General features: G+C 37.2%; 1 protein-coding gene across 10 annotated transcripts in view; it reads right to left on the reverse strand.

Annotated features, from left to right (window-relative positions):
• Positions 1–27,326, reverse strand: part of Cfap20dc (CFAP20 domain containing) — a 205,875-nt gene that overhangs the window by 27,224 nt on the left and 151,325 nt on the right. Inside the window, exon 15 of one of the 10 annotated variants that reach the window (XM_074044083.1) lies at positions 15,025–25,553. The exons of the other annotated variants lie outside the window; for them this stretch is intronic. Within the exon in view, the coding sequence (XP_073900184.1) occupies positions 25,529–25,553 (25 nt within the window). The 3' untranslated portion in view covers positions 15,025–25,528. Of the gene's footprint in view, positions 1–15,024; positions 25,554–27,326 lie in introns of those variants that run through there. 10 annotated transcript variants of the gene reach the window in all.

Genomic DNA, 27,326 nt, shown 5'->3' on the forward strand with positions numbered 1-27,326 from the left:
GTGTTACTCCTTTAGCATCCAGTCCTGTTACTCTGTGTCTCCTAGACAGGTTTGGAGCTGGTATCTGGTGGTGTTGGAGCCCTCCTGTGGTGGGTGGCAGCAGGTGTACTGTTGGGCCGCCCGGTGGGTGGAGGTCTGGTGGGCCTGTAGGGCAGAAGCCTGGTGGGGCAGTAGCCTGGTGGGCCAGTAGATGGCAGTGTGGGGGCGGCGGCCCACATGTTCTTTTAGTGTATCACGGTGTGGAGAAGCCTTCCATGGGCTAGGGGTTCAGTGTGCCAAAGTTTCAGCTCTCCCTGGTGCTTTACCTCAGCCAAGCATGTTTCCAGCATCTCAGCAGGGTCCCTGATTCATGGTTCTCACACAGGCTGCATCTGTGTCCCAGTCACCATTTTGGATCAAGATCCAATTATTTAATTTTGGTTTCTTTTTCTCAGGAGGAGAACAGAGGGGGTCTTTTCTTTTTCCTGATAGGATGTTTTTATATTTACATGGTACATTTTAATGCAATGGTTACATTGGTCAAACATATTAGAAACCATAAAAAAAAGTTAAGAACTAAAATATACATCATACACTTGTATATATATTTTTATACAGGTAAAAAGGCTTATTATAAAAAAATCAATATAACAGGGTTTTTAGTATACAGGTAAAGGATGAATTATGCTTTAGGCACTTTAATTTGTTAATGAGAGCAAATAGCTTGGGGCAGGGTGTGTGTGTGTGGGTGTCCAGGAAGCTTCTAAACAGAGAATCATTTGGTTAATGTTCTGTTACCACAGACACAAAAATAAAATCTGAATAATTTCTCACAGAGGGGGTCTTGAACCAGATTTTTGGTGTTGGAAGAACAAGCCCCATCTCTTTAGAAACTTTTCTCCAACATTCCCACTGCTTGGTGGAAGTGGTTTCTAATCTACCCTTGATTATCACCAGCAACTATGTACCTACTGCTTTGAAAGACCACATTTCATTTTCAAATAGCTTTGACTATAAAGACTTTATCCTCATGGTGAGGCATAATGTTTCATTTCTCCTACCTTTGCCTATCTCCTAGCTAATGCCTATTTCTCCTAACTTTACCTGTTGGGGCTTCTGTGAAACAATTTTTCTTTTTTTTTTTAATTGAAGCATAATATTTGTACATCTTTATGGGGTACATTATGATAACTTAATACATGTGTAATAATGATGTGTAATACATAATGCACAATAATCAAATCAAAGTAATAAGCATTTCTATCTCTTCAAGTATAAATCATGTTTATGTTTTTGGACTTTCATACCCTTCTAGTCATTTTGAAAAATTTAATAGATTGCTTTATCTCATAGCTATTCTACTGCACAAAAGAAGAACTAGAACTAATTCCTCCTCTCTGTGTTTTGGTGTTCCTTACTGAACTTTTTTCCACCCCACTCCTCTACTCTTTCCATCACTAGTGACTACAATTTTATTCCATTGTTCTACAAGCTTGACTTACTGGTTTCTGCAAATAAGTGTGAGCATATGATATTTGTCTTTCTGTATCTGGTTTGTGTTACTTAAAATAATGATCTCCAGTTTAATCCATGTTGCTACAAGTGACATGATTTCTTTTTTATTTTCTTTTGGTGGTACTAGAGTTTGAACTCAATCTCTATCTCCCAAGTGGCTGGGATTACAGGTGAGCCACTGTGCCCCACTGATTTCATTCCTTTTTTTATGGTTGAATAGCATTCTGTTGTGCAAATATACCATATTTTCTTTATATGTTCATCCACTGAAGGGTATGTGGGCTGATTCCAGATGCCTATTGTGTATAGTGCCACAATAAACATGGGAGTGGAAATATATTTTTGGCATAATGATATCATCTCCTTTGGATGTATACCCACAGTGGAATTACTGGATCATTTGGTACTGCTATTTTTAGTTTTTTGAGGAATCTACAGACTGTTTTCTGTAGTGGTTGTACTAATTTACATTCCCACCAACAGTGTATAAGAGTTTCCCTTTCTCTGCATCTTTGCCAGCACTTGTTATTTTTTGTGTTTTTAATAATGGTCATCCTGTACAATTTCTTTTTTTTTATAATTTTCATTGTAGAGATATTTTACTCTCTTGGTTAAATTTATTTATAAAAGTTTTATTTTTATAGCTATTGTGTATAGCATTCCTTTCTTAATTTATTTTTTAGCAAGTTCATTATTGGTGTACAACAATGCTACTGTTTTTGGTATATTGATTTTGTATTTTGTATACTACAACTTTACTGAATCATTTATCATTTCAGACAGATTTTTGATGGAATATTTAGGTGTTCCCATGTATAAAGACATGCTACCTACAAACACAGATAATTACCTTATTTCTTTTCAATTTGGATGCCCTTTATTTCTTTCTCTTGTTTAACTGCTTTTGCTAAGACTTCTAGTACTATATTAAATAAGAGTGGTGAAACTGGACATTCTTGTCCTATTGCAGATCTTAGAGGAAGCACTTTCTGCTTTCCCATGAAACAATTCTCTTTTCAAAACACAGGGAAAGAGCTAAGGGGCTATCTACAGAACTCCTTCCTCTCTGCTCTGCTTAGAATAGCCACTTCTAACCACATGGCTTTCTGGCTTCATGTAAGAATATATGAACCAATTGGTTGATTGGTCCAGAGGTAGACATCTGATCTAATTTGAGTCAAGCACTATGCTTCCTTGGAACTTATAGAACTGGATCTGAAAAGAAGGAGGCAGTCCCACAATGAAGATGAAGGCTGAAAGAAGTTCCTGTCATATGGAGGAAGCTAATTTGAAGAGAAAATCTTAAAGTCTGGATTCTGGGGGAAATGAAACAGTACAGATACCACTGCATGAAGTGGGAAACTGGAGAAATGTGGGTTGATGGGAGTTTGGTTTAGCACAAGGAGAATCTGAACTCTTGGTAGTTTCTCCATGTGAACATGTGCTATAAATATTTAGAGATCCATTACTGACTCCTAGTCTTAGCACTCAAATATGTCTATATATCTCCAAGGCCACTGTCACCATCCTAGTCTATTCTTTTAGCACCTCTTCCTTGCTCTTTCCCCAGTCAATATGGACCCCCTATAATCCAACCCAGTGTGAGCTTTTCAAAATTTTCTGGGTAAAATCCCAAATACTAAATTGGCTTAAAGCCTTGCATGGCCTGGTCCTTCATGTCTCCAACACATTTTTGTACCTTTCCTTCACCGTCACCACCACATTACCCTCAGACTTCAGAAGGAAAGCCACATCTTTAGTCCCTTTTCTCACAATGGCCTAGTTCACTTCAGTCTTCAGCTTTCAGCTCAACTGTTACTTCAGAGAATCCTTGCTTGAATATGAGGTTTACCACAGTTCTATGTCAGTTGACACTCAAGCAGGAAACACTTGGAACACTCAAATTAGGAAGATGTAAGAAAGGGCTCATTGTGTGAGTGAGGATATGTATAGGGAAACTACAAGGGATAATACAGAATCTCAGAGCTGTTGCCGGTCCCAAGCCTTCCAGGATAAGGAAAGAGTGATGATCATAATCCAGAAAGCAAAGGGCATGGAGAGAGGGCCTCTTTGAGAGGAGATGTGATGTTGGGCCAAGGTTTCCAGTGAGGTTGATTCAGCCTTACAGAATGGGAGCTTGGGAAGAGCAACCGTGACTTCCTTCTAGATTCCCTTTTCACTTCCATTGGCTGAGCTCCCTCAGAAGTCAGAGGGCAAGAGAGTCATCATCGATGGGTTTCAGGTCCATCAGCCTCTCTGGGGCACAGAGTAGGATGAAGAAGAGGAGAGGGTGGACCTAAATGGTCCAAGAGAAAATGCCTAGAAAAATTCCCTTGTAATTTCTGCACAGTCATCTCAGTGTGTAATTATCCACCTTGCTGTGTGACTGAGTCATGTCTACCCCTCTCATACAATCTAAGCTCCAAAAGGCAGGCAGTAGTGTCTGTCTTCTTCCTGTATTAGATTTTCAATGTTTGCTGAATGAATGAATGAATAAATGAGTGAATACTTGAAGGAAGGCCAAGACTACAAGAGAAAGGTATATAAATGAGACCAAAAAGAATGGAAATCAGATGAGTTCCTTGAAGAACACCTTGTAGGGAGGAGGTCAGGAGAACATGCTCTAGAAAAACGAGAGGAATGAGTCTGAAAAGGCAACTAGCTGAGAAGGCATGAGAATTATGCTTGCCAGACCTTTCTTCTTCTTTCCTCCTAAAAGTGTACCCAGAGGATATTTACATTATGGTGACATCTGGAATGGTTCACATCTTTTTCAAGGCAAAAGTTGGGAAGCACACTGAATAAACAAGTGCTGTATTTTCATCTCACATCAATCCAGGTTTGTTTGGTGACATGTAACAAGCACTCATACAAGTGGGAAATCATTCTCTTTTCTAGCCTCTACATAATTGCTTCTCTTGCCCATGTCTTTTGCCAGAAAATCTATAAAACAGAGGATACAGGTCCCATCAAATATTCTGTGCTCTAAGGGATCACAAAAAGCATTAACTTCTTTATGCTCATTTAAATATATTTCATATGTTCTTTGCAGAGCTGAATATCTTTCTGGCTTGACAGTATATTCCCTTGGGTTAAGAAAATATTAATGATATAGCATTACAGGACCATTTTCTAGACATTGTCCCATTAGATATGGCAGATAATTTAACTCTGGAGGCACAAATCCAGACCTCAGACATTAAATTCAACTATAGCACATGAACAGTAATATCCTATCTTCTTGAAACAACATGGAAGAAGGCTACCCCTTCCTTTCCTTTTCTATACTTTATCAACATAGCTGTTTTATAACCTTAAATTTAATATATATTTATTGAATCCTTGTAGTGTTATAAATTTTATGGTGGGTGCTGAGGGGTAAGACATGGTTCCTGCCCTTTGAGGAATTCAGTTTACTGGGAACAGATAGTTAGATTAACATTTATGAGAGTGAAGTAGGTGTTGTTAGATAGCAGTGAGCCCATGGAGCTGGGAGAAGATTAGTTCAGGGTTTCTAGCAAAAGTCACAAAAGGTTATTCCTAAGGATGAGAATGAGGCAACAAGATAGCATATGGAAAGATATTCTAGAAGAAACTGCATGCACCATGTTGGAAAGGTATGAGAACTCAGAGCACTGTGAAATAATGGATACTGAGTTGTATGTGTGTTGAGTGAGGAGACTGTAGTCAGTTGCTGAAGAAAGCAGGATGCTTGGATGGCAAATTAAGAAGTTCTAAAGGCTCTGGGAATTTCTTGACAGATTTTAAGCTAGAAGAATCTTCAATTTGCTTTTTAGAAAGATCATAGCGGCAGGTGTGTGAATGGATTGGCGGAGATAAGACAGGGGTCATGAAGATCAGTTAGGAGTTTGTTACTGTATAGCAGAAAAGAAATAATGGTGTTGCTTTGGAAATTAAGTACAAAGATGTATGGAAATATATATGAGAAACACAGAACCTCCCCATTGAAATACTCATTTCTGATTGTGTCAAAATAAGGTTGCAGCTCAAGTGGATCAGAATATGTCACCCCAAAATATATCATTTTAGCATACTGATTATGTTGAGCTGGAGGGAGCTGTGAAACAGTACATATAGGAAGGCTTCTCTGACCTCCCACTTTCTTTCTTAAAAAAAAGCATCCCATCCATGGGAAATATATGCTTAGCTTTTACCAGGAAGAAAAGCACCTTTTTATCATCAAAGACGGGGATTTTTCATTGAGATGAATCTGTGCAAATAAACCTTACTAAAAGAAATCTTATTTTTCATCAGTTTCCCCCATACACTTCCTAATCATTTTCCCACAATTTACCACCTCTAACCCAAGCCCTCCTTTTCCTTTTCTTGTCACATCTCCATAGTTCATCTCTCTTTTTAAAATGGTATATAAGCTTCTGTGTCTAGCCCTTCATTTTGTTTTTATGAAGGCCTCCATGCATGTGTAAAAATTAAAACACTAACATCAAATAAAACTTACATGCTTTTCTCCTATTAATTCACAAGCCCCAGCTACTGAACCTAAGAGGGTAGAGGAGACTTTACTTCCTTATATAATGTATAGAAATCTCCTGAGAAGATATCTTGTTAATATTACTCTTTGAGAGTGAAGATCTGAAGGGATGGCAGTTTGCCGCAAGGATTTTATACTCTAATAAGGAATGCTTTAGATTATTTTTATGAGCCTGTGTATTAAGTTAAATTTAAGTTGAGTATCTATGTATTCAACACTGTGTTAGATACATAAGGATGCTGCAAGGTGTGATCCCCCAAAATAGGAATAGATATGCATGGACAGGTAAGAAGAAAATAAATATAAATGCTCTCTGAAATATGGGAAAATGCTTGACCTTGTAATTATAGAAATGCAAATTAAAATAGTGACATACCACTGACAGCAGCTTGGCAAAAGTTCTAAAGTCTGAGGAAAGTCTGAAAGTCAGGGTGATGGGACAGTACACATACTGCCTGTAGTACCAGAAGTTGGTAATATCTATTGTTGTCACCAAGAAATTCCACTGCTAGAAATTTATTGTAAACACATACTTGTCCAATCTCACAAAGATATGTGAATGAGGATGTTTATTACAGTACTATCTATAGTAACAAAAAACTGGAAACTACCTAAATGTCCATCACCAGAGAATTGGCTGAATAAATTATGACATGTCCAAACAGCAAAATAATCTCCAGCAGTTAATGAAAAAATGTGGTCAGTCTACATGTACAAATTCAGAAAGATGCCCAAGACCTATTTAGTAAGAAGCTGAAAAAGTGAGTTATAGAATAGTATAGGCTTATCCCTTTTATGTTGAAAAAAATGTATGCAAAATATATTTTCTAATACTTACATAAAAGTTTCATTTGGCAGTGAAAATGAAGGGTTGGGGAGCGGGAATTGTAAGAATTTTTACTTCCTACCTTTCTACTCTAATTGAATTTTGTTTTTGCTTTCACACTACAGGTACTATTTACTTTGGTGCTGGGGATGGACTCTAGGGATTGCATTGCCAGGCAAGTGCTTGATCACTGAGCTCTACCTGCAGCTCTAGGTACTTTCTTTTTTAAAGGTGAAGTCTCTCCCTTTAGGGGCTTTCAGTATGATGAGATCTATAAGAAGACATCTGAAATACATCTTAAAAATATTTAAAACCGGTGTTTTAGGTGCTAGGTTAGTCTCTAACCAATGGGGGAGACAGGAAATTGAGTTGCCTTCCTCAGCGCCACTTGACACCATCTAAGCAGAACCCAGCAGTGTCCTCACTGTATATAATGAATGAAAACAGAACATTTTGGGTCTTTACTAATGTTGGCAATGTTCCTGGAAAATTGCCAAGTTTTCATCTGCATGAACAATATTACTTTATCTACAGATATGAATAAAAAATACATGGTTGCTTTTTTGTTTTTAAATTGTTTTACTAAGGTTCATCATTCATGAACCTTATTAAAAGAAAATGGTTCCTGGGCTGAACTCTGCATTGTCAGGTAGGGCAAGTCAATGAATATTCTTGACAAAGAATGGGTACAGTGGGAAAGTTGCTTGATTTCTTTTTTTTGTTTTTCTTGTTGTACTGGGTGGGGGTACACTGTGGCATTTACAAACGTTTTTACACTATATCGAATATATCATAATTGAATTTACCCCCTCTATCATTCTCCCTTATCTCCCTTATTCCTGGAATAGTTTCAACAAGTCTCATTTTTTCATATGTACATCCTCCTCCACTGGTACCAACCCCCCAAGATAGGACCTGTTCCATCCTCCTGCTCTCTAATTTTGTAAAAGAAAAAAATGACATTTTTGTTTGCTTAAGATAGTTATACAGGGAGTTTTCTTGTGACATTTCCATGTCACTATGATCTGAATTAGCTCATCTCCCTTTTTTTGCTGGAGGGCAAAAGGTCTCAGCCTCATGGAAAACTAGGCAGTGACTCATTTCTTTACCTTTCACTAGATAGAGGGGAATCATTTTGAGGTGAAAATTCTTAAGGAAGTCAGTTTATCTCCCCAAAACAGAAAAACCTAATCAAGCATTGTCTGATTAATTAGAGACACTTAGAAAAAAATGCTATCAAGGCTTACAGCTGTAATCAACTTAATCAACATGCAAAGAGCCAATCTATGGTTTTCTTGATTAACAAAGCTGAATGTTAAACAGAGAAGTGTGACATTGTAGTGACATTAGCTAAAGTTGCAAATTGAGAATTTTCCCTAAATACTCAAAGTCAGGTCAGGATAAAGTGAAAACTCTTTTATGCTCTATTTCTGATGATGAACACCACGGACATGGACTTTTCAGTTCTTCCCTTTGATATTTCCATGTAGGAAAAACAACTTTTATCCAAGTAGCTAAAAGGAATAGTGACTCCAGAATGCTCCAATGAAGACACACAAAAAACTCAATTCTTGCCACACAGTGTCACAGTAAAATTCACCACATTGTAACAGTGTCAGTAGTTATTGAGACTACAGAAAAAGATTCACTGTGAAGCGACTTTATATAATACCTTTTACAGAGTTCTAAGGCAGCCTCTTGTTAAGTGCTTTGTAATAGTCATTAGCAAATCATGAACAGAAAACTTCACAGCCTTTTCTAACTTTAACTAGAGAATAATTACCTTAAAATTAGAATGCAAAATAAAATCAACTAAACCTTTCTGTGAAATGATGGGACTTAATAGTGCAGAAAGAGTAGGTGGGGTTTAATTTAATGCTTTAATTTAGCTTTCTGGGCTTTTGTAAGGAATAACTACAGGGTATCATTTTCATCATTAAGTGTGTAGGATTATCATATACCATATTTATGTACTGATTTCCATTTTCTTTTCAAAGTTTGGTTATTCCTTTATGTTCGGTAGTCAACTAAAACAGTGATTTGCTAAAAAGAAGTCTCGTGAGGTGAATGACAATTTAATTTCCCCCAGTACTGGCTGGTTGCACAAGAAAATAAAAAAACTGGGGAAAGTTGACAGGATATTATTGACTAGATTTATTTCCCAGCAGTTGCAGGGTGTGTTAATTGTAACATGTCAGTTAATGAAAAATATTTTGACAGAACACTGATGTGGGTGAGAAATGGACTTTCAAGCAGATATGATGGTAAAATGCTATTTTTAAAACATCTGAGAGGAAATAATCAAAATTCTTTTGTTGCTTGGACCATTCTTGTGAGTAAATTGGGGTTCCCAGGGAGGGCAATAATTATAGTCACCAGATTACCATCATCGTCCTAATTATTCAGTGTCATCCAACTGCTATTCAACTTAAATACAGTCTTATTCTACAGAAAGCTTACATGCTGTTTGTCAAAAAGGTACAAGATACAGAGACACTGCAGTATCTGAAAGAGCACACACACTATTGTCAGACTAAGAATTACACAAATGATTCTTATTATTCTTTTTCATGGAAGTATAACATTCATAAAGGAAAGTGCATAAATACTAACTGTACAGCTCAGTGAAAGACCCCAAAGTGAGCTGTACCACCAACTGGGTCAAGAGAAAAGTTCCCCCTTCTCATTACACAGTCTTCTCCCTGAAAGTTGACCTAGATGGCGACACTGCAGATCAGTTTGCCTGTTGTTGAACTTTACATGAATGGACTCATACAATATGTACTCCTCAGTTGTTCTGCTTCTTTCCTGATACATTTGCAAAATCCACCCTTGCTTTGCATGTGTGAATATATCACAGTTTACTTCTACTACTACAGTTTGGGGCTTTCATGGATGTATTTATGTTGGGAGAGAAAACTTTTCTTCTTCCAGTGGTTAGAAGTCAGTAAATCAACTGGCAAAAGACCAACAGGAGAAAAGACAAAGTTTCTTTACAGCACACTTAGGAGTTGCTCAGTACTGAGTAACTCACTGAATAGCCAGAGATAAAGGTTGATACACAAAGACTGGGTGTTTTAGAGATTCTCTGGGAAAGGCTGCAAGTTCCATTGGGTTTTTTTGATGTTAATGGAATGGCTTTTTGTGTCCACACAGCTGAGTCCACAGGAAATTCACATGGCAGCTGTATTTTAGGGAGGCTCTGCTTTAGTCAAGAAAGGGAAGTTCAGATTAGAATTTTTTCTGCATTTTCTGTAGCTCAAATGCTTTCACTTTAAAATAATCTTAATACCCCTTATAGGGGTTGGAGTGAGTCTTCACTTTATATAGGTCTTTGGATGCATATAGCTATGCCTTCTACTGGCCGTACATTTAGGAGGGTAATTGTTGGATAAAAGGATATGGTATGTTTAGCTCATTACAGATGTTGCCTAAACAGTTTTCCAAAGTAGTTATAGTTTATAATCCTACTAACAATGTGTTCCATTTGCTCCATATCCTCACCAAAACAGGTATTTTACATGTTAGCCATTGTGAAGGGGTACAGTAGAATCACACAATACCTTTAACTTGCATTTTTCTGATGCTAAATGAGTTTGTACATATTTTCACTTGCTTAAAGGCCATTTGGATATCTTTTGTGAAATGCCTATTCAAATGTCTTTCTTTAGTGTTGCCTCTTTTTTCTTACTGATTTCTTTATATATGCTGGATATGAGTCCTTCTTGTGTTGCTAATATCTCCGCCTATTCTGTGGTGTGCCTGTGACCAGAGCTGGAATTTTGGTGGAAAAGAGTCTGGACCCAGAGAAGTTCAGGCGAGGCTTCTTTATTAGGATGTCTGCTTGAGCCACATGGGGAATGAAGCTTTGACGGAGAGAGAGTCAGATCAGTGACTCTCTGAGCAAAGGAAAAAAGGTGTACCTTATATAGGAAAAAATCCTGCCAAAGAATTCCCATACAGGTTATCTCAGGCAAGTAAGAGATTCAAAACTTGTGGAGATTGTCCAATCCTGACTGGTCAGTGCCAGGTCTCCCATGTAAAAGAGGGATTCAAACTTGCAAAGAATGTCTAGTCCTGACTAGTCAATGTCTAGGCTCAGTTGTAGACAGCTCATTTGTCATCTCTGAGAACCAAGGTAAGGAAGATTCCCAGGAGGCTGATCCTGACCTGCTGTATTTTCACTCCAGGGCTTCCTGAAAATCCAGGTCCTTGTATGAATTTGCTGTAAAAGTGCAGAACTGGTATGATCCCTGTGGGATCCCTCTTTGATATTTGATTATTTTATCCTTCTTTTGGGTGGTCCCCAATTCTCATGCCTTTTTACTTTCTTAAGTGGTAACTTTTCATAATTTCCTAATTTTAGTAAAGTTTAATATATCAATATTTTTCTTTATAGCTAGTGAAATTTGAGGCCTGTCTTAGACATCTTTTCCTACTGCAAAGTCATGAATCTATTCTTTGTGTTCTAGAATGTCACTGTCCATTAAGATAGACATTAGCCGTAAGTGGCTACTGAGAACTTGAAATGGGGTTAGTCTGAATTGGAATGGGTTCTGAGATTAAAATGCACACTGGATTTTAATGGTTTAATATTTTAAAAAGAATGTAAAATATATCATTAGAAATATTTAATGTTAATTGTGAAGGGACCAATACAACACCAGAATAGCAGAGAATACTTTAAACTGAAAACATGTGGACAAATAGCAGATACAGAAATAATTTTTACCCAAGTTTCCCTTTCTGTTTAGAGCAGAGCCTTCTGAGCTGCCATAGCTCTCCTCACCTTGCCCCCAAGAAGTACCCTGTTAGAGTACAACTGAGCTTTAGTGTCTGGATATTCCAAGGTATTGTGTAACAGCCTTATCAAAACTTTCAGTTCTTTCACTGAAGCCCTATCCCTCCTCACTTAGTGAGAGGGATAACCCTGGCTGTTTTAGAAAGCCACTCCTTACAGAATGTTACTCATGATACATGCATGAGTAATAAACCATTTCTCCTGTTAATTTGTCTGTGGACAATAAATTTGCATACCCCTGATCACTCAAACCCAAGTGGTAAAGGAAAAGTTTTCCTCTCGACAATTACATGCTGAAATGTGAATATTTTGGATATTCTGGGTTAAGTAAAATGTATTATCTTACCTGTTTTTTTTAACTTTTTAAATGTGGTTATTAGAAAATTAAAAATTATATATATGGTTTGCATTCTATTTCAATTAGACAACTGCTCTATGTGAGGTTTTCTTTCTCCAGATGGGATTTCTTTGCTTTTGACAGGCAATTATGGTAGGGTTATAGTACCCTTAGCTAATGATTCAAAATGTGTCTTTAATTCTCTAGCTCACTCTTTTACATAAGGTGTAGTATTTTGAAACTTACTATGGTTCCATCCCTTCATGGGCCCTGAACTCTGATTTTTGTCTCCCATGTTCATGTAGTGTAGAAGGATGTGGCATGATGTGCAAGGCTGCCACTCCTGGTTGCCCTTCTCTACCGGATCAAGGCCCCTCATTACCTTGGAAGCTCTCTTATGGCTTCAATCAAATAATTTTCGTATTTTGCCTGTCTTTTTTGGTTGTTCAGAGAGGGCAGTTCACTGTGAAACAACCAAACCTGCTACTGTAGGAGGCAGAAATCATGTTAATTAATTGGAAATCTATCATGCTTGTCATTGAATGTGGTAGGATTCTTACTGTTAAAAACTTTGGTTCTCTGATCTAGATGCTGATTAGAAGAAAGAGAGCAGAGTTTTGAAGAAAAGGAAGTGAAGGTTTACTAATTTTCTGGCAAATTAAGATATGCTTAAACTTGGGGGTTTGAGTCCCTTTGTGGTTGACGATTTTGTTACAGGATGTTTTAGGTTCCAGGACCCAAATTCTGGGTTTCATAGGTAAAGTCTGGTCACTTGCCCCAACATGGCATATAAAAGATGAATAATGGTGAAGGGGAGAGAAAGGTGTTACACAGCATGGGTGGCTGTGGGAAGAGGACAGGTAGCATTTCAACCCATCTTCCCCTGAATAGACATTTGCTTTGGGTTTGAATAGGAGGAAGAAATAGGGGTATGGTGAGAGGTATGCATAATTATTAAATAGTCCCAGTCACAAGTGTGTTCCACTGGTCAGAGGTGATGGCAGGTAGTCTGGCAACTCATTGTCTGAGGATTGGTCAGGTGGGGCCTTGTTGCAATTAGGGGCCTTCATTGATCTAGAAGGTTGTATTTCCTGGATTCCAAGATGGCTGCAAAGTGGCTGTAGGAGAGAATAGCTCAGGGCAAAAGACAAAGATACAAAATAGAGGCTAGGAAGTCTAGCTTTTACCCTGCTTTCAAGTTAATTCATGGGCCAAAGTAAGGAGTCAGTGCTTTTCAGAAAAAAGCTGCTTAAGAACCTGTTATATGATCACAGCTGACATGGAGAACTGAGTAAAGGGTTGTACACAGTTGTGAGATCAGTGTTCCTGATCTCAGTTCAGTCAGGGAGAGTTTTATAGAAAGGAGAGGAGGTCATTTAGATTAGGAGATATTAACAAACATTAACACCAAGGTTAGCAAGTATTATGAAGTGCTAGGAATAGACTGATAACCTCCTCAATTAAATGAATAATGGAAATTCTGGTTCAAAGAAGACAGATTACAAATCACATGCTAATTCTGATTGGTAGTATTGTGTGGCATATATATTGAGGAGGATTCTATGTTTATATTGGTATTCAGTGGGCAAGAGGATTGGGTCCATTATTAATGTTTGCCATGGACAAAAGATGGGGGATAGCTTCACATGAGTATGAATCATATCCCAGAAATAATATGCCAGTGACTATTACTGTGCATCAAATGTATGATAGCAGTGGACTGTTTGGAAACTAAAATAATCTAGATGCAATGAGTCACTTTAAATTGGCTGTTGGTCAATATTAACATGGTATATGATCTTTAATGGAGGGCAAAGAGTGCTGTCTTCAGCTATGATCTATCTAAGGTTGTAATAAACGTTCTGTGGGCACAGTGAATATATACTTCTCAAATATGTGGAAGATACTGGGATAAGAGAGTAAGTTGGATGACAGAATACAGACAGAATGATCTTAGTCAAGAACAAAGGTTTAGAAAGCCAGGCATGCTGGTACATGAGTAGGAGGATTGTAGTCCAAGGCTGGCCCTGAGCAAAACCCCCCCAAAAAAACACAAAAAACAAAACCCAACATAATTGAAAAAAAAACAAACAACTAATGTAAAAAAGGGCTGGGAATATGGTTCAAGTGATAGAGTGCTTGCCTACCAAGCAAAGATCTTATTTTATGAAAGGTCCTGGCAGAAAATGCAATGGTGAGCAAAATAGAGTCCCTGTCTGCTTAGAGCTTAGAATGTGGAGGGTGGGACAAACATTAATCAGATGAAAATGTATAAGTGCTATGAAGTTAAATGGTGCTGTAAGAATATGAGCACTCAAGTGCTCTCTGGAGAAAGTGTGGCCTAGGAGGAAATCTAATGGATAAATAGGTGTTAATCAGGCAAGGTGGAGGCAAAGTTGGGTAGGGGGGAGCATAAGAGAGACTAATGGGCAAGGCCCTGAGGCAGGCAGATTTGAAAAAGGGGAAGGAGAATTGTGTGGTTAACATTCAAACCTCCAGAAGAAAAATAGTGCAAAATAAGATTGGACCAGTAGATCTGGGCCACACCACTCAAGCCATGCAGGCCATTAAAGATTTTGGTCCCTTATACTCTCTCTACAACAAAATTAGAAATAAGGGCAAAATAGTTTCTTCTGGGTATTGAGGGGGTGGGGGGGAGAGGGAGGGGGTGGAGTGGGTGGTAAGGGAGGGGGTGGGGGCAGGGGGGAGAAATGAACCAAGCCTTGTATGCACATATGAATAATAAAAGAAAAAGAAAAAAAATAAAGATTTTGGTCTTTATCTTATGAATAATGGGAATCTGTTGAGGGTTGCCAGGTAATCTGGGGTTGCCGAGCTTAGATCTATGTTTAGAAAGGCCACTCTGGCTGTTCCATGGGGGAATGGGTTGTGGTCAAAGTACATGTGGATGCATGGAGACTACTTATAAGGCTGTAGGAGAAAGATGGATAGAGTTTTAGGTGACCAAAAGCCTAAGGGAAACCATTAGTAAGATATAGAAACTAACAATGTAAATGCGCACACACACACACACACACACACACACACACACACACACACACACACACACACAGTATCCCAGGTCAATGGTCTAACTGTAGTCCAAACTGTTTGGATCACACAGATTATTTTGTTCAATTTAGAGAACCCTAGTTCGATGAACTTAAAAAGAAGGTGATATGGCATATACCAGGACCAGGAATGGGTATAGTGAGAAAATCAGAGACTGGAGGAAAATAATGGAACAACTTAGAAGTGTTACTAAAATTTTCCAGGGGTAGTCAGTATTCATCATGTAAAAGAGTAATGATTCAAGTTACTGTTCTGGAAAAAGAATTAGGGTCAGTGGAGAGAAGTTATAGGGAAGCTCATTTCAGCTCAACATAAGGAAGATTTCCCACAGTTGGAGTGTTTGATAACAGAATGGAACCTTATGCAGTACCGAGCTTGCTTCCCTGTCAAAGATGAGCAGAGTTTGAAGAGATACTGGGTTAAATCATCTCTAAAATCACTTTGATTGTCCAAGAGTCTCTGATTCTTTCAAACCATCATCTTTCTCGGGGAAAACTTATTCCTAATATTACTATTAATATTCCTACCATCACTCTCACTTTTTACCACTTAATGAAAGGCCCTGCGCAAAACTCTTCACATACATTATTTCACTTAATACTTGCCGTAAACTGTGAAGTAGGTAGCAAAGTGGAATCCCTATTTTTAGATAACTAAATTGAGGCTTGAAGAGGTTAAGTAATTTCATAAGCACTTTGACTACAGAAACTGTTTTTAACCAGTGCATTATACTGCCTCCTAAAACCACCTTTTCTGTATGTCACTGTGAAGTAACAACATAAACTATTTTGTTTCTAATTTATTGGCTAGAATAAGTGGGTCTGGTTGGCTCCACCCCAAAATAAGGGGACCCATAAGTGCAATCCAAATATGTGCTTGGAATTTGTGTACTGGAAGTATTTAGTAAACAGCACGGACAACTACTGCATACAACAGATATTCAAGAATGCTGGAAATATGCAAACAACCTTTGCTATACTTGCTTGTTCACTTACCCCAAATAGGAAGTATTAGCGTTAGAAGAGGGGAAATGTACAAAGCATGCCGAATTCTGGTAAGCTTTCACTGTATGTGTAACAGATAATTTGAGCCATAATTATATGTGGATTCAAGCCCTGGGTTTGCTGTATTAGAATATCCGCACTTAGATAGATGCAAGAGTCTACACAGTAAATTTTACTCCCTTCACAAGTTGCATCACATGTAATTATATAAAACCATCATTGAAAAACCAAGAAGGTAATATGAAACAACCCAAGTCTTTCTTATGTTAGGTTTTGAATGTTGGGATGTTAGAATAAAAACCACTTAAAGACATCAGAGAAATTTTATTCTGAAAATTCTTAGCAATGGAAATCCCTCATTGCCAAATTAACAGAGTATGCTATTCACATCTCTAATTTATTTATATAAAAATATAAATTTCTTCAAAATTTTGTTTTCTGATAAATATATGCAATACAAAATAAAACAAGTAGTTCATCTTCTTGCTATGACTCAAAGAGTACTGAATTCAAATGTGACCTACTATTTTGGGGAAATATAGTAGGTCTAATCATAAATACTCTGTAATCTCAATTGCAAAACTAAACACTGACAATGAATGCAAAGAAACACAAATCAGGGGCGTCTTTGAAGCATTTCACTGAAAATTGCTTATTAGAAGACTATTTTCTTTTGCGATTGAAATTCCTGAAGAAAAAGTAAATATGGCATTAGTATGCTTAACATTTAATTAAAATTTGCATTACAAATGCTTGTTTAGAAAAGAAATTATTTAAAAAGTCAATGATGCATCCTATAGGGCATTGCTGAGATATTTTTGATGGTACTTTTTTCTAATTTGAAAGCTACATATTTTATTAGCGAATGGCCCAAAATGTTTTTAAGGTCAAACTAGAAATATGTTGATGATTTAAAAATGCAAGCCAAGTGCTTTATTATATTATACTACCAGAGTGCTGTTGTAGTTTAAAAATATCATTAAATCAGCACAAACCCGCACTTATCATTTCCTGCACATTTTTCACACCAAGCTGCCTTCTGACTATGAGTAATCTGTTAATCTGCTCTTTGCCTCACAATCCGTCAAAGTGACAGATTCATTCCTTCCCTAATACATAAGATCTTCATTTACTGTATGCCTTGCTGCAACTTTCTTTTTTTTTAGCACTGAAACTTAGAAATTCACAAGCAAATTTAGAGAATGTCACATGGATAGTTGTTTCCCACTTCTTCCATTATTCTAGGAAGAGGAACTAAAACTTTTCTGGACTCCTAACGTGAATTAATCGTATTTCCAGAATGAAGGCAATTTTTTGATTTCAGTAAAAGTGTTGGTAAAGAGGTTGGAAGAGGACAAGCAGTGAAAAACAAAGAAAATGCACCCTTCACCAAGTCAAAACATTGACCATATGGAATTTTATTTCAATTCTAGTGGTTAATGAATAGATGCTCACCTTGTACTCTCAATCCTTTGTGCAAAGAATAAGATCGCTTAGTGGTTTAAGGATGACTTGTTCCCATGAAAGGTGAAGCTTCATTAGCACAAATGCCACTGCTTAATTGAAAGCAATACTATGATTTCATTTAAGCTGAGGTTTTCATTTTATTATTACGATGCTCAGTGACCTCAGGTCAACAGGTCAAGCCAGACCTCAGGGTTTTTTTGCTCATTACTATGCAGGTGATACAAATGCTCCTACTCCTTAAAAATGGTTAATTCAGTATAAAATATTTTGTTTTTCCTTTTTTGGTTTTATTACTTATGTACATAAAGTGAATTAAGGACTGAAAAAATGTAGAAGTATATAAAATTCTAGCTTTGTTATTAATATCTTTAAAAAAGTACATCATGTATAAATTACCTTTTGGCTTAACTTGTTACTGATACAAGTTTCCACATAATAATTCAAAGGTTGCTATTATTAACCTCAAAAATCAAAAGCAAAGAAGTGCTTTTATATGGCAAAATATGAGATATTTAGCAGTCACTCTGTTTCAGAATATGTATATATATATATAGATATATAATTTTCCTCTTATGAATACACCCAATAGCATTTTCTTGTCCTGAGCACCAAATTGAATCTGATTTGTCTTAATGGATGGCAAGGGAAGTAAAGCCTTTTTAAAGTCAATGAGCAAGAAAGAGTCAATAGAACAATGAGGTTTGTGTTAATTCAATCAAATCAGCTAAAAGTTGTTTGCCTTTTCGCCTTGGAGTCATTTTAAACATGCTGAATATTGGACTGGTGTGATATTTATGATACTGAGTGGGTTTTTATGTGGTAACGAAGAACATAATATGAAGCTGTAAATGCTGCTAACATAATATATTGCTAAAGTAAAAAATTATGTATTTTAACTTTAATCAATTTCAACATGATTTTTTTTTTTTAAACAAGAGACACAAAAAGAAATAGAGGAAGAAGTAAGTAGTAAGTAACTTCTAACAAAAGCAGAGTCCAAGGGTGGGCATGGGTTTCAGAAGGCTGTGATTTTCCTTCTGTGAGGCTCAGTATAGGCTCCCTTCTCACTGCATGGTCCCTAGCTTGTCCACACATTGCACAACACACAATGTGGACTTGCCTCTGTTGGAAGGTGCATACTCATTGAAGGCAATCCCAGTCACATAGTAGGGACTTCAGAAATACTAAGTGTTGCTGAAGATAGGAGCTGCAACATACTTTAAATCGTTTTGTGCTGTCAGTGTTTCCTGTTTAAACAGCAAGGAAGCTCTTTTGCACTGGATCACAAAATGAATGATGAGATAGTGAGTCTAGGGATGTGACTGACTGTGCCCATTTGACTATGATTATGCTCTTCTATTTCTTAGGCTCATGTCACTCTCTGGACCTCTGCCATTGTTCCCTCCCTGTTACCTCCTCTCCTGGCAGAATACAGGTGAATTTTATAAACATCCACATTATAAACCAGTAACAGTACCATTCATTGACATGATATTGTCATGAATTGGTAACCTGGGGGAATGGTGCCCCCTGCAGTTGTGTAAGGCATGGTCCTGGGTTAAGAGTGGTCAGAGGTGAAAAACAGGATGATGCTTAAGGGAATCACTTTGCTACTAAGGGCTCATTCTGTTAACTAGGACTTGTCTGGGACAGGGCTAGAGAGGCTAGAAAAGCAATTCTGGGGCTTGGCCTCTGCTGAAGATTAGAGAGAAAATGATCCAGGTGTTTTAAAAGTCTGTTTTAATGGTGAAGCAATGGACTCAAGACCTCTTCACAAGCAGGAGGGGTAGGAAGCCACTTGGATTTAAGAGAGGAGTAGCACTACAGGTTCAGATTCTTTGTCTGTCTGTCTGTCTGTCTCTCTCTGTATCTATCTGTGTCACTATATATCTATGTTTATGTGTTTATATAAGTATATGCATATATGTATGTGTGCATATATATATATTTTTTCCCCCACTTCCCTCTCCAGACTCTGTCAGTCTGGTGAGGGTTAACACACCTTCTACAGCAGTGGCAACCCAAGCAGACTTCTAGCAAGTGGCCCAGTGACTCCAAAAATGGACATGAATAGGCCAATATAGATAAGCAATTTCTAATAAGTATATAGGGAGAGCACACTAAATCAATTTTAGTAAACTGTCTCTACTAAAAGGCTGAAAATGATACATTCACCAGAGACTTTAGATTATGAATATCTTCCAAGAGATAGTTTAAAGCAAATTTGTGAAAAAGGTTTCATTTATTACAGGTAGGAATAGGTCCTGGTAGCAGATAGACTCAAGGAAGAAAAGAATACCAGCATGCATGGGTTCTAGCTGGCAGTTCAGTACACAGAGATGGGGACATTCATTTTTGCAAAGTGAGTTTAGATGATTTCAGCATGTGTTTCTTGAGTGTTTACTGTATGTGTGGCATTATTTGAGGACCTAAGGATACAGTGAAAGGAATATAAGGCCCTAGCTCACATTCTGGAGGGTAGAAAACAAAAGAGAAAATACCAGATAGTGAAGAGTACTATGATCAAAACAAGAAAGATAATGTAATAAAGGTAACTGAGGGCCATTTTAGGGTGGGTACTAGGAAAGGGCCTCTCTGAAAAGATGGCGTTTATCTGGGTGGAGACCCAAGTGCCAGGAGGAGGCAGCTATGCAACCATTTAGGGTAAGAGAACTTTAGGCAAAGCTCCTGAGATAGGCCCAAAACTGGAGTGTTTGAGGAAAAGAGAAGTCCATGGTGTGTGGTACAGAGTGAGCAAAGCACACTGTGATATGAAACATGGTTCAAGAAGTAGGCTTGGAAATTAAACTCTATCTAAACAGGAGACTTTCATAAAAACACAATTCTACCTGGGTGTGAATAAAGCAATATCATTGTCCTATTTTCAGAGAAAAGAAAGAAAAAATTCTGGCAAAGATATATAAAAAAAGCCTGGAATTTAATTTAATTGATAAAGATTTCATTTTCCATGGTGTCTGTGTATAACCCTACTTTCCCCTTCCCTTCCCCTCCCTCTCAACTCAAATGCTGATGGTGCTCCTGCCTTCATGAAATAACAGGGGGAAGAGGGAGGGAGAGAGAAGAGACAGTGTGTTAGTCAACTTTCCGTTGATGTGACAAACACCTAAGAGAAACAACTTAAAAGGAAGAAAGGTTTACTTTGGCTCGTGATTTCATGGGTTTCAGTTCAGGGTTGCTTGGCTCTGCCACTTTGGACCTGTAGCAGCACAATATGTTATAGTTGGTGAGTGGAGGAGTCCTACTCACCTCCTCCACTCAGGAAGCAAAGAGAGAGAGAGGAAGGGGCTGTGGTCCCCATATCCCTTTCAAGGGCCTGCCCCTAATGATCCAACTTCCTTGAAGTAGGCCCACCTGATAAAGTTGTTCTACCACTTCCCAATAGCATCATAGGCTAGGTGTCAACCCTTCAACACATTGGCCTTTGAGCTCTGAATTGGGGTCCTCAAACAAGTAGGTGTGAATTTGTGGGGAAGGGAATTATGAAATAGGAGGTACTGACAGAGTTTCCTAGTCAAAAATATTAAGAGAAATGATAAAAATAAAAATTGATGCCTTTGGCACTAATAAGCAATTCACTAAGATATAAAAAATTCAGGTAATAGGTAACAACAATAGCAGTACATTTAGAGAAATGAAATGTTTGCTTAGTTAATAAGGAAATCATCTGTTGTGTTTTTGTTTAAAGGAAAAATAGTAGTTAAAAATCCAACTTGTTTTATAATGGTCCAAACTAATCATTTTGAAGAGAAACATTAAATGCAAGTTCTGAATAGAATCTTATTTGTACATCTTCTCTCTTTGGTGTGAAAAGGAAAGAGGTTTAAGCAACAGAGGAGGAGCCCACTAGGTTGAGCCTGACAATTGGAGAGAAAAGAAAAATGAAGGCGCTGTGATCAGCCTGAGTGGTGCACGTAGGTTATGATGACAGCCAGCTTGCCTCAGTCAGGCCACTGAGCCAGCGGGAACCGAGGTCACTGGTTATTAATCATTGGTCACAGTCTGCAGGACTTTATCAGATAATTATAGTCCTAAGTATGTTTGTATCACACAAACATGTGGCAATGCTGCAAAGGATTCAGGCCCTGACACAATCTGCAATGACATTTAAAAATATGATAGATAAGCAATAAATCATACACTTTAGAAAATCAGGCCATTCACTACTGCTTGGGGATTCTAGAATTATTTTCTATGTTGTTTATTTCCATAAACATTTAGAACCTTACAAAGTCTTTGACTACATTCTCTAATTTTTCAATGAGTTGTAAAATAGCAAGTATAATCACCACTTGAAATGAAAGACTGGTTATTGATTCCATCCATATGAACAGAAAACCAGAACATAATCACAGCTTATTTCATAAAATTCATTCCTGAGCAAAAATATCTTGTGCTGTTCTGAAGAATCTACATAAACATATAAATGGATGTGCCTAAGGGACAGCTCTAAAGCTACAAACTAATAGATGGCATTTTCAAATAAATGACTTGAGGCTGTAAATGGTATCCATTTTGCTCCATTTGGCAGCATGCAAGTTTACATGCTAGGAAACATTTCTCAATATGAATGAGCTGTGAAATTGTTTCCTCCTACCCTACACTCCTCTAAATTGTATTAGATTATGTTAGCCATTTCTGCATCTTGTCCTAAAGACTGCCAGTGCCCCAAGAGGAAGCACCAGTGTATTGGGAGGCAGGGGCCCCTGCAACTGAGATGCTGCCTAAATACCAGTCAGTGTGTTAGGAAAAAAAAAATAATGGGAAACACCACCCCCTGCCTAACAATGCATGGAAAATGGCTTTCTTGCAAACCTAGACATGCCAGGGAATGTGATGAGGTAAAGCATATATTGTTCAATTCCTAGATTGTAATCTTCTCAAGAAAATGATTACCACTGCATCCCACCTCAATCCAATGTCAAGCACTGCCCTGTGAGTGTAAGTAAATGATTTTACTGTGAAGAAAACAATCTATGAATATATATAGTGTTTAGCGATGTTCAATCTAGAGCCAACTCTTCTGAACCCGTTTCCCTGCCTAGTGGATTGTATACTGTCTTTCATTTTGATTCTCCACACACAAAATGAAGAAGGTAATTATGTTGCAGAAATGAAAATCTTTCCAGAACAAAATGTAAATGAGAGACTTTGGGGATATTTTGTTCTGCTATATTACTGAAGTGAGTATGTATATATGTGTGCATGAGTACATGGAATTTACAAATCATGGGTTCTTAGTGATCTGGAGTAGTTGCAGATATTTCACTGAAGTTAATGGGGTCATTCACTTGCCAGAGGGCATTGTCCTGCTGCCCTCTTAGTGGACACGTGTGCAGATGCCTCTGTCATCTTTGCTGTGTTGACATTACACTGATCAAAGCCACACTTAACACCTGCTTTTCAAGTACTATGCAGAGTCTCCTATCCAGGACTTCACATCTAGGATTCAAGTCAGATGTTTGTTCATCCAAGAGGGTGTATTTAGAGATTTATGTCTCATTCATATTAATTATCAGTGTCCTTTAACCTTAAAGTTTATTTCCAAAGTTCTATAATTTGAGGTATAAAGCATGTGATATTATTTGCAAGAAATATAATAAATACAAATGTTAAGAATCATAGCTTTCAAGTTTAAGTTAAAGTACATGTATTAATTCAATTCAATTCAATATAATGATATATGCTGATCTTAGAATTTTATCATCATATGCATTTATGGCCCAATAATGCCTTTCTGTCAATTCTCCAAGCTGCTGAATTTATGAGCCAAGAGCTAAGCCATGTAATCTGAAGATTTTCTGAAGTTATATAATAATTTTCTAGTGAAGTATGAACAACCTGATAAAAAATGAGACCGATAACATTTTATTTTTTTGCTTTAGAATTTGTCCCTTTTATTTCATTATGTAGAAATGCAAATTACTTTTTCTTAAGTGAACATTTAACTGGTTGTATAAGACATACTGTCTGTTCTATTGGTGAATTTTCTTATATTCTATCTTTTTGATGTTCTTTTTTTTGGAGATCAACTTTTAAAATAGATACTTAAAGTTACATACTACCACAGATATCTAAATATTCATTCATCTATTCATTCACCCACCAAGTATTTATGAAATATGTTTTCTATATAGATCATTGAAATAAAAGTATTTTGACCCTTTACCAGTGGAGTTTTTTTTTTAAGTCTACAATGAGTCTTGTGAGTCATAGAATCATAGTTTGAACTGACCTCTGAGAGCATATAACTCATATTCTTTCTCTTGTACATGAGGGTGTTCATATTATGGAATGATATCTGGAGAGGTTGACAGACTTGTCTGAGATTGTATGCTAGGTTAGTGGCAGAATTAAGGTGAGAATTACGGCTGCCTTCTTTTATTGAAACCAAGGCTTCACTTTCTGTTTTTATTGTTTATGCATTTATTCATATGTGCATACATTGTTTGGGCCATCTCCTCCCCTGCTCCTAGGCAGAACCTGTTCTGCACTCTTCTCCAATTTTGTTGAAGAGAAGACATAAGTGATAATAAGAAAGACATAGCATTTTTGCTAGTTTGACATAAGGATAACTATAAAAAGAGATTCCTAGCATTGCTTCCATGCACATGTGTATTACAACCTGAATTGGTTCATCTCTACCAGACCTCTTCACTTCCTGGTCACCTTCCCATAGTGGCCTCTGTCAGTTAAAGATTACTTTATTCACTCCTCTACAGTGGGCACATTAACCACTTTCAAGTTTTAGGTTTCCTTCCCTTTCTCTATTCTTCCTGTACGCATTCTCCCCTTAGCGTGTGACCCATGTCCAATAATATTACTGTGTTTGTTTTAGGTCTAAAGTCCATATATGAGGGAGAACATACAATTTTTGGCCTTCTGAGCCTGGCTAACTTCTCTTAAGATGATGTTCTCTAGTTCCATCCATTTACTTGTGAATGACAAAATTTCATTCTTCTTTGTGGCTGAGTAAAAGTCCATTGTGTATAAATACCACATGTTCTTAATCCATTCTTCAGTAGTGGGCCATCTTGGCTGTTTCCATAACTTGGCTATTGTGACTAGTGCAGCAATAAACATGGGTGAGCAGGTGCCTTTGGGATAACCTGAGTCGCATTCCTTTGGGTATATCCATAGGAGTGGTATTGCTGGATCATATGGCAGATCTATGTTTAGTTTTTTAAGAAGCCTCCATATTGTTTTCCAAAGTGGTTGTACTAGCTTATATTCCCACCAGCAGTATATGAGGGTTCCTTTTTCCCCACATCCTCGCCAACATTTGTTGTTGTTGGTGTTTTTGATGATAGCTATTCTAACAGGAGTGAGGTGGAATCTTAGTGTGGTTTTGATTTGCATTTCCTTTATGGCCAGGGATGGTGAACATTTTTTCATGTGTTTTTTGGCCGTTTGGATTTCTTCCTTTGAAAAAGTTCTGTTTGGTTCAGTTTCCCACTTCTTCCTTGGTTCATTGATTTTGTGTGAGTTTAGTTTTTTGAGCTCCCTGTATATTCTGGTTATCAGTCCTTTGATGTTTAGCCAGCGAATATTTTCTCCCACTCTGTGGGTGGTCTCTTCAGTTTAGAGACCATTTCTTTTGTGTGCGGAAGCTTTTTATTTCATGTAGTCCCATTTGCCCATCCTTTTTCTTAGTTGCTATGCTGCTGGAGTTCTACTGAGGAAGTCCTTGCCCATACCTATTGCTTCCAGAGTCTTTCCTGTTCTTTCCTATATTAACTTGAGAGTTTCGGGTCTGATATTAAGGTTCTTAATCCCCTTTGAGTTGATACTAGTGCAGGGTGATAGACATGGATCTAGTTTCAGTTTTTTGCTGAAAAAAACACTTTTCCCAGCAACATTTGTTGAAGAGGCTGTCTATTCTCCATCGTATGTTTTTGGTGCCTCTGTCAAAAATAAGGTGGGCATAGCTGTGTGGATTCATATCTGGGTCCTCTATTCTGTTACACTGGTCTTCATATCTGTTTTTGTGCCAGTATCATGCTGTTTTTATTGCTATGGCTCTGTAATATAGTTTGAAGTCAGGTATTGTGATACCTCCAGCATTGCTCTTTTTGCTGAGTATTAATGCTTTACTTTCTAACACATCTCATTTTGAGACTACAAATTCTGAACTTATTATAATGTGGACCAAAGTTGGACTTACAGTTACCTTGAAAGTTTACTCACTTATAGAAAAAGATTAGGTAAATCTAGAAGAGCTGAAATGTTGCAAGTGGCACGTTCACTTATCAAAATATATGTGATTTTAAACCTTCCTATATTGAAATTCTAATCTCACTTCTAAACTCCTTATTATATCTACTTATGATAGTGAAAATTCCCCCTACTAAGTAACATGAAGAAATGATCAGATCAGGTGCATAGACCAGGAACATTTGGAAGACTACTAACAAAGAACATTTACTCTATCCATATCATGAATATTCCTGATCCCAGGACAAGTCCTGTAAGCCATGTAGATGGTCTCCAGGGAGCCATGTTAGTTTTACATGGCTCAGATCACTGTTCATTGCTGATTGGACCAGAAGTAGATACTTGGCCCAACCTAGACCAATCACATTCACTCTCTTGCAAAGGAGAGATTGGGGTTCAGACATTGTCAGCCTCAAAATATACTTTGAACTATAATGTGTATACTCAAGAGCTGTCACACAGCCATATGTGGACTAAGAAGCACAGCAAGCTAGTGCTTAAGAGAGAACAGAGCAGACAGGAGGACACTCACTGCCTGGATTCAGCTGGCTTTTTCATCCCTAGTTTCAGGTCCCTCTTGTGACCTGGCTGTCCTTAGATTCTTGCATAAAACTCTATATTCTTACTTAATAAATCTGTCCTGTCTTTCTCTCTCTCCTTTTCTAGCTCTCTTTTCAATACTAGCCAAGTTGTCTTTATTAAATGTAAATAAAGAGTTTTAATTCTGGCGTCATGTAATAGAAACTATACCCCAGAGCTAGAGCTATAATACTATCCTTGGTTTTATTTTATTCCATGGAAAAACCCACAGTACAGGTATATTAGTTACTTTTCTCGTCGTTCTCATTGTAAAATAGCTTGATAATGAGATTTATTCTAGTAACTAAGACTGTGAGTGCAGCTCAAGATAGACTGACTTTTCAATAAATTCCTAGTGCATAACAAAGAGTGATAAAGTGATATTGACTTATCTGGATAAACTAGCTTATACAACTTAACAGTATGTCAGAAAGCCATAATAATACTACATATATCTTAAGTTCATATTTAGATTTTCTTGTTTCTAATATGACTGAAATTTTGAGAGTTTTTTCTGTATTGACAAATGATTCAGATGCTAGTGATATTTTTGAAATAATTTTGAACATTTTTATAAGAAAAGAAAATGGCCATTTGAATTTATATGTTATCTTGATGAATTTAAAGGTATATACAATATTTATGCTTAACATGTTCTAAACATCAAATACGTATTAAAATGAAATATTTATGCAAGTAAAATAAATTAACACTTAGCTCACCATGTGTTAAGAACTGTTAAATTTTTCATGTATTAGCCTATTTAATTTTCTTTAAAATACTGTGAAGTGATTATTATGCCTGAATTACTTGTAGTTAAATGACCTACTCAAAGTTCCCCAGCTAGGTATTTAAAATTAGATAGACTTACCACCGCTACAGTTTGAATAAGAAAACTAAGAACCAAGTCTTTGAAAGAAAAGAACTTTGGAAGCTCGTTGGCAGTTTTGGAGAACTCTTAGTCTCTAGAAACTAGGAAAATTACACAATCTTAAAAATCT

This window comes from Castor canadensis, chromosome 10, assembly GCF_047511655.1.
Source record: "Castor canadensis chromosome 10, mCasCan1.hap1v2, whole genome shotgun sequence".
NCBI lineage: Eukaryota > Metazoa > Chordata > Mammalia > Rodentia > Castoridae > Castor > Castor canadensis.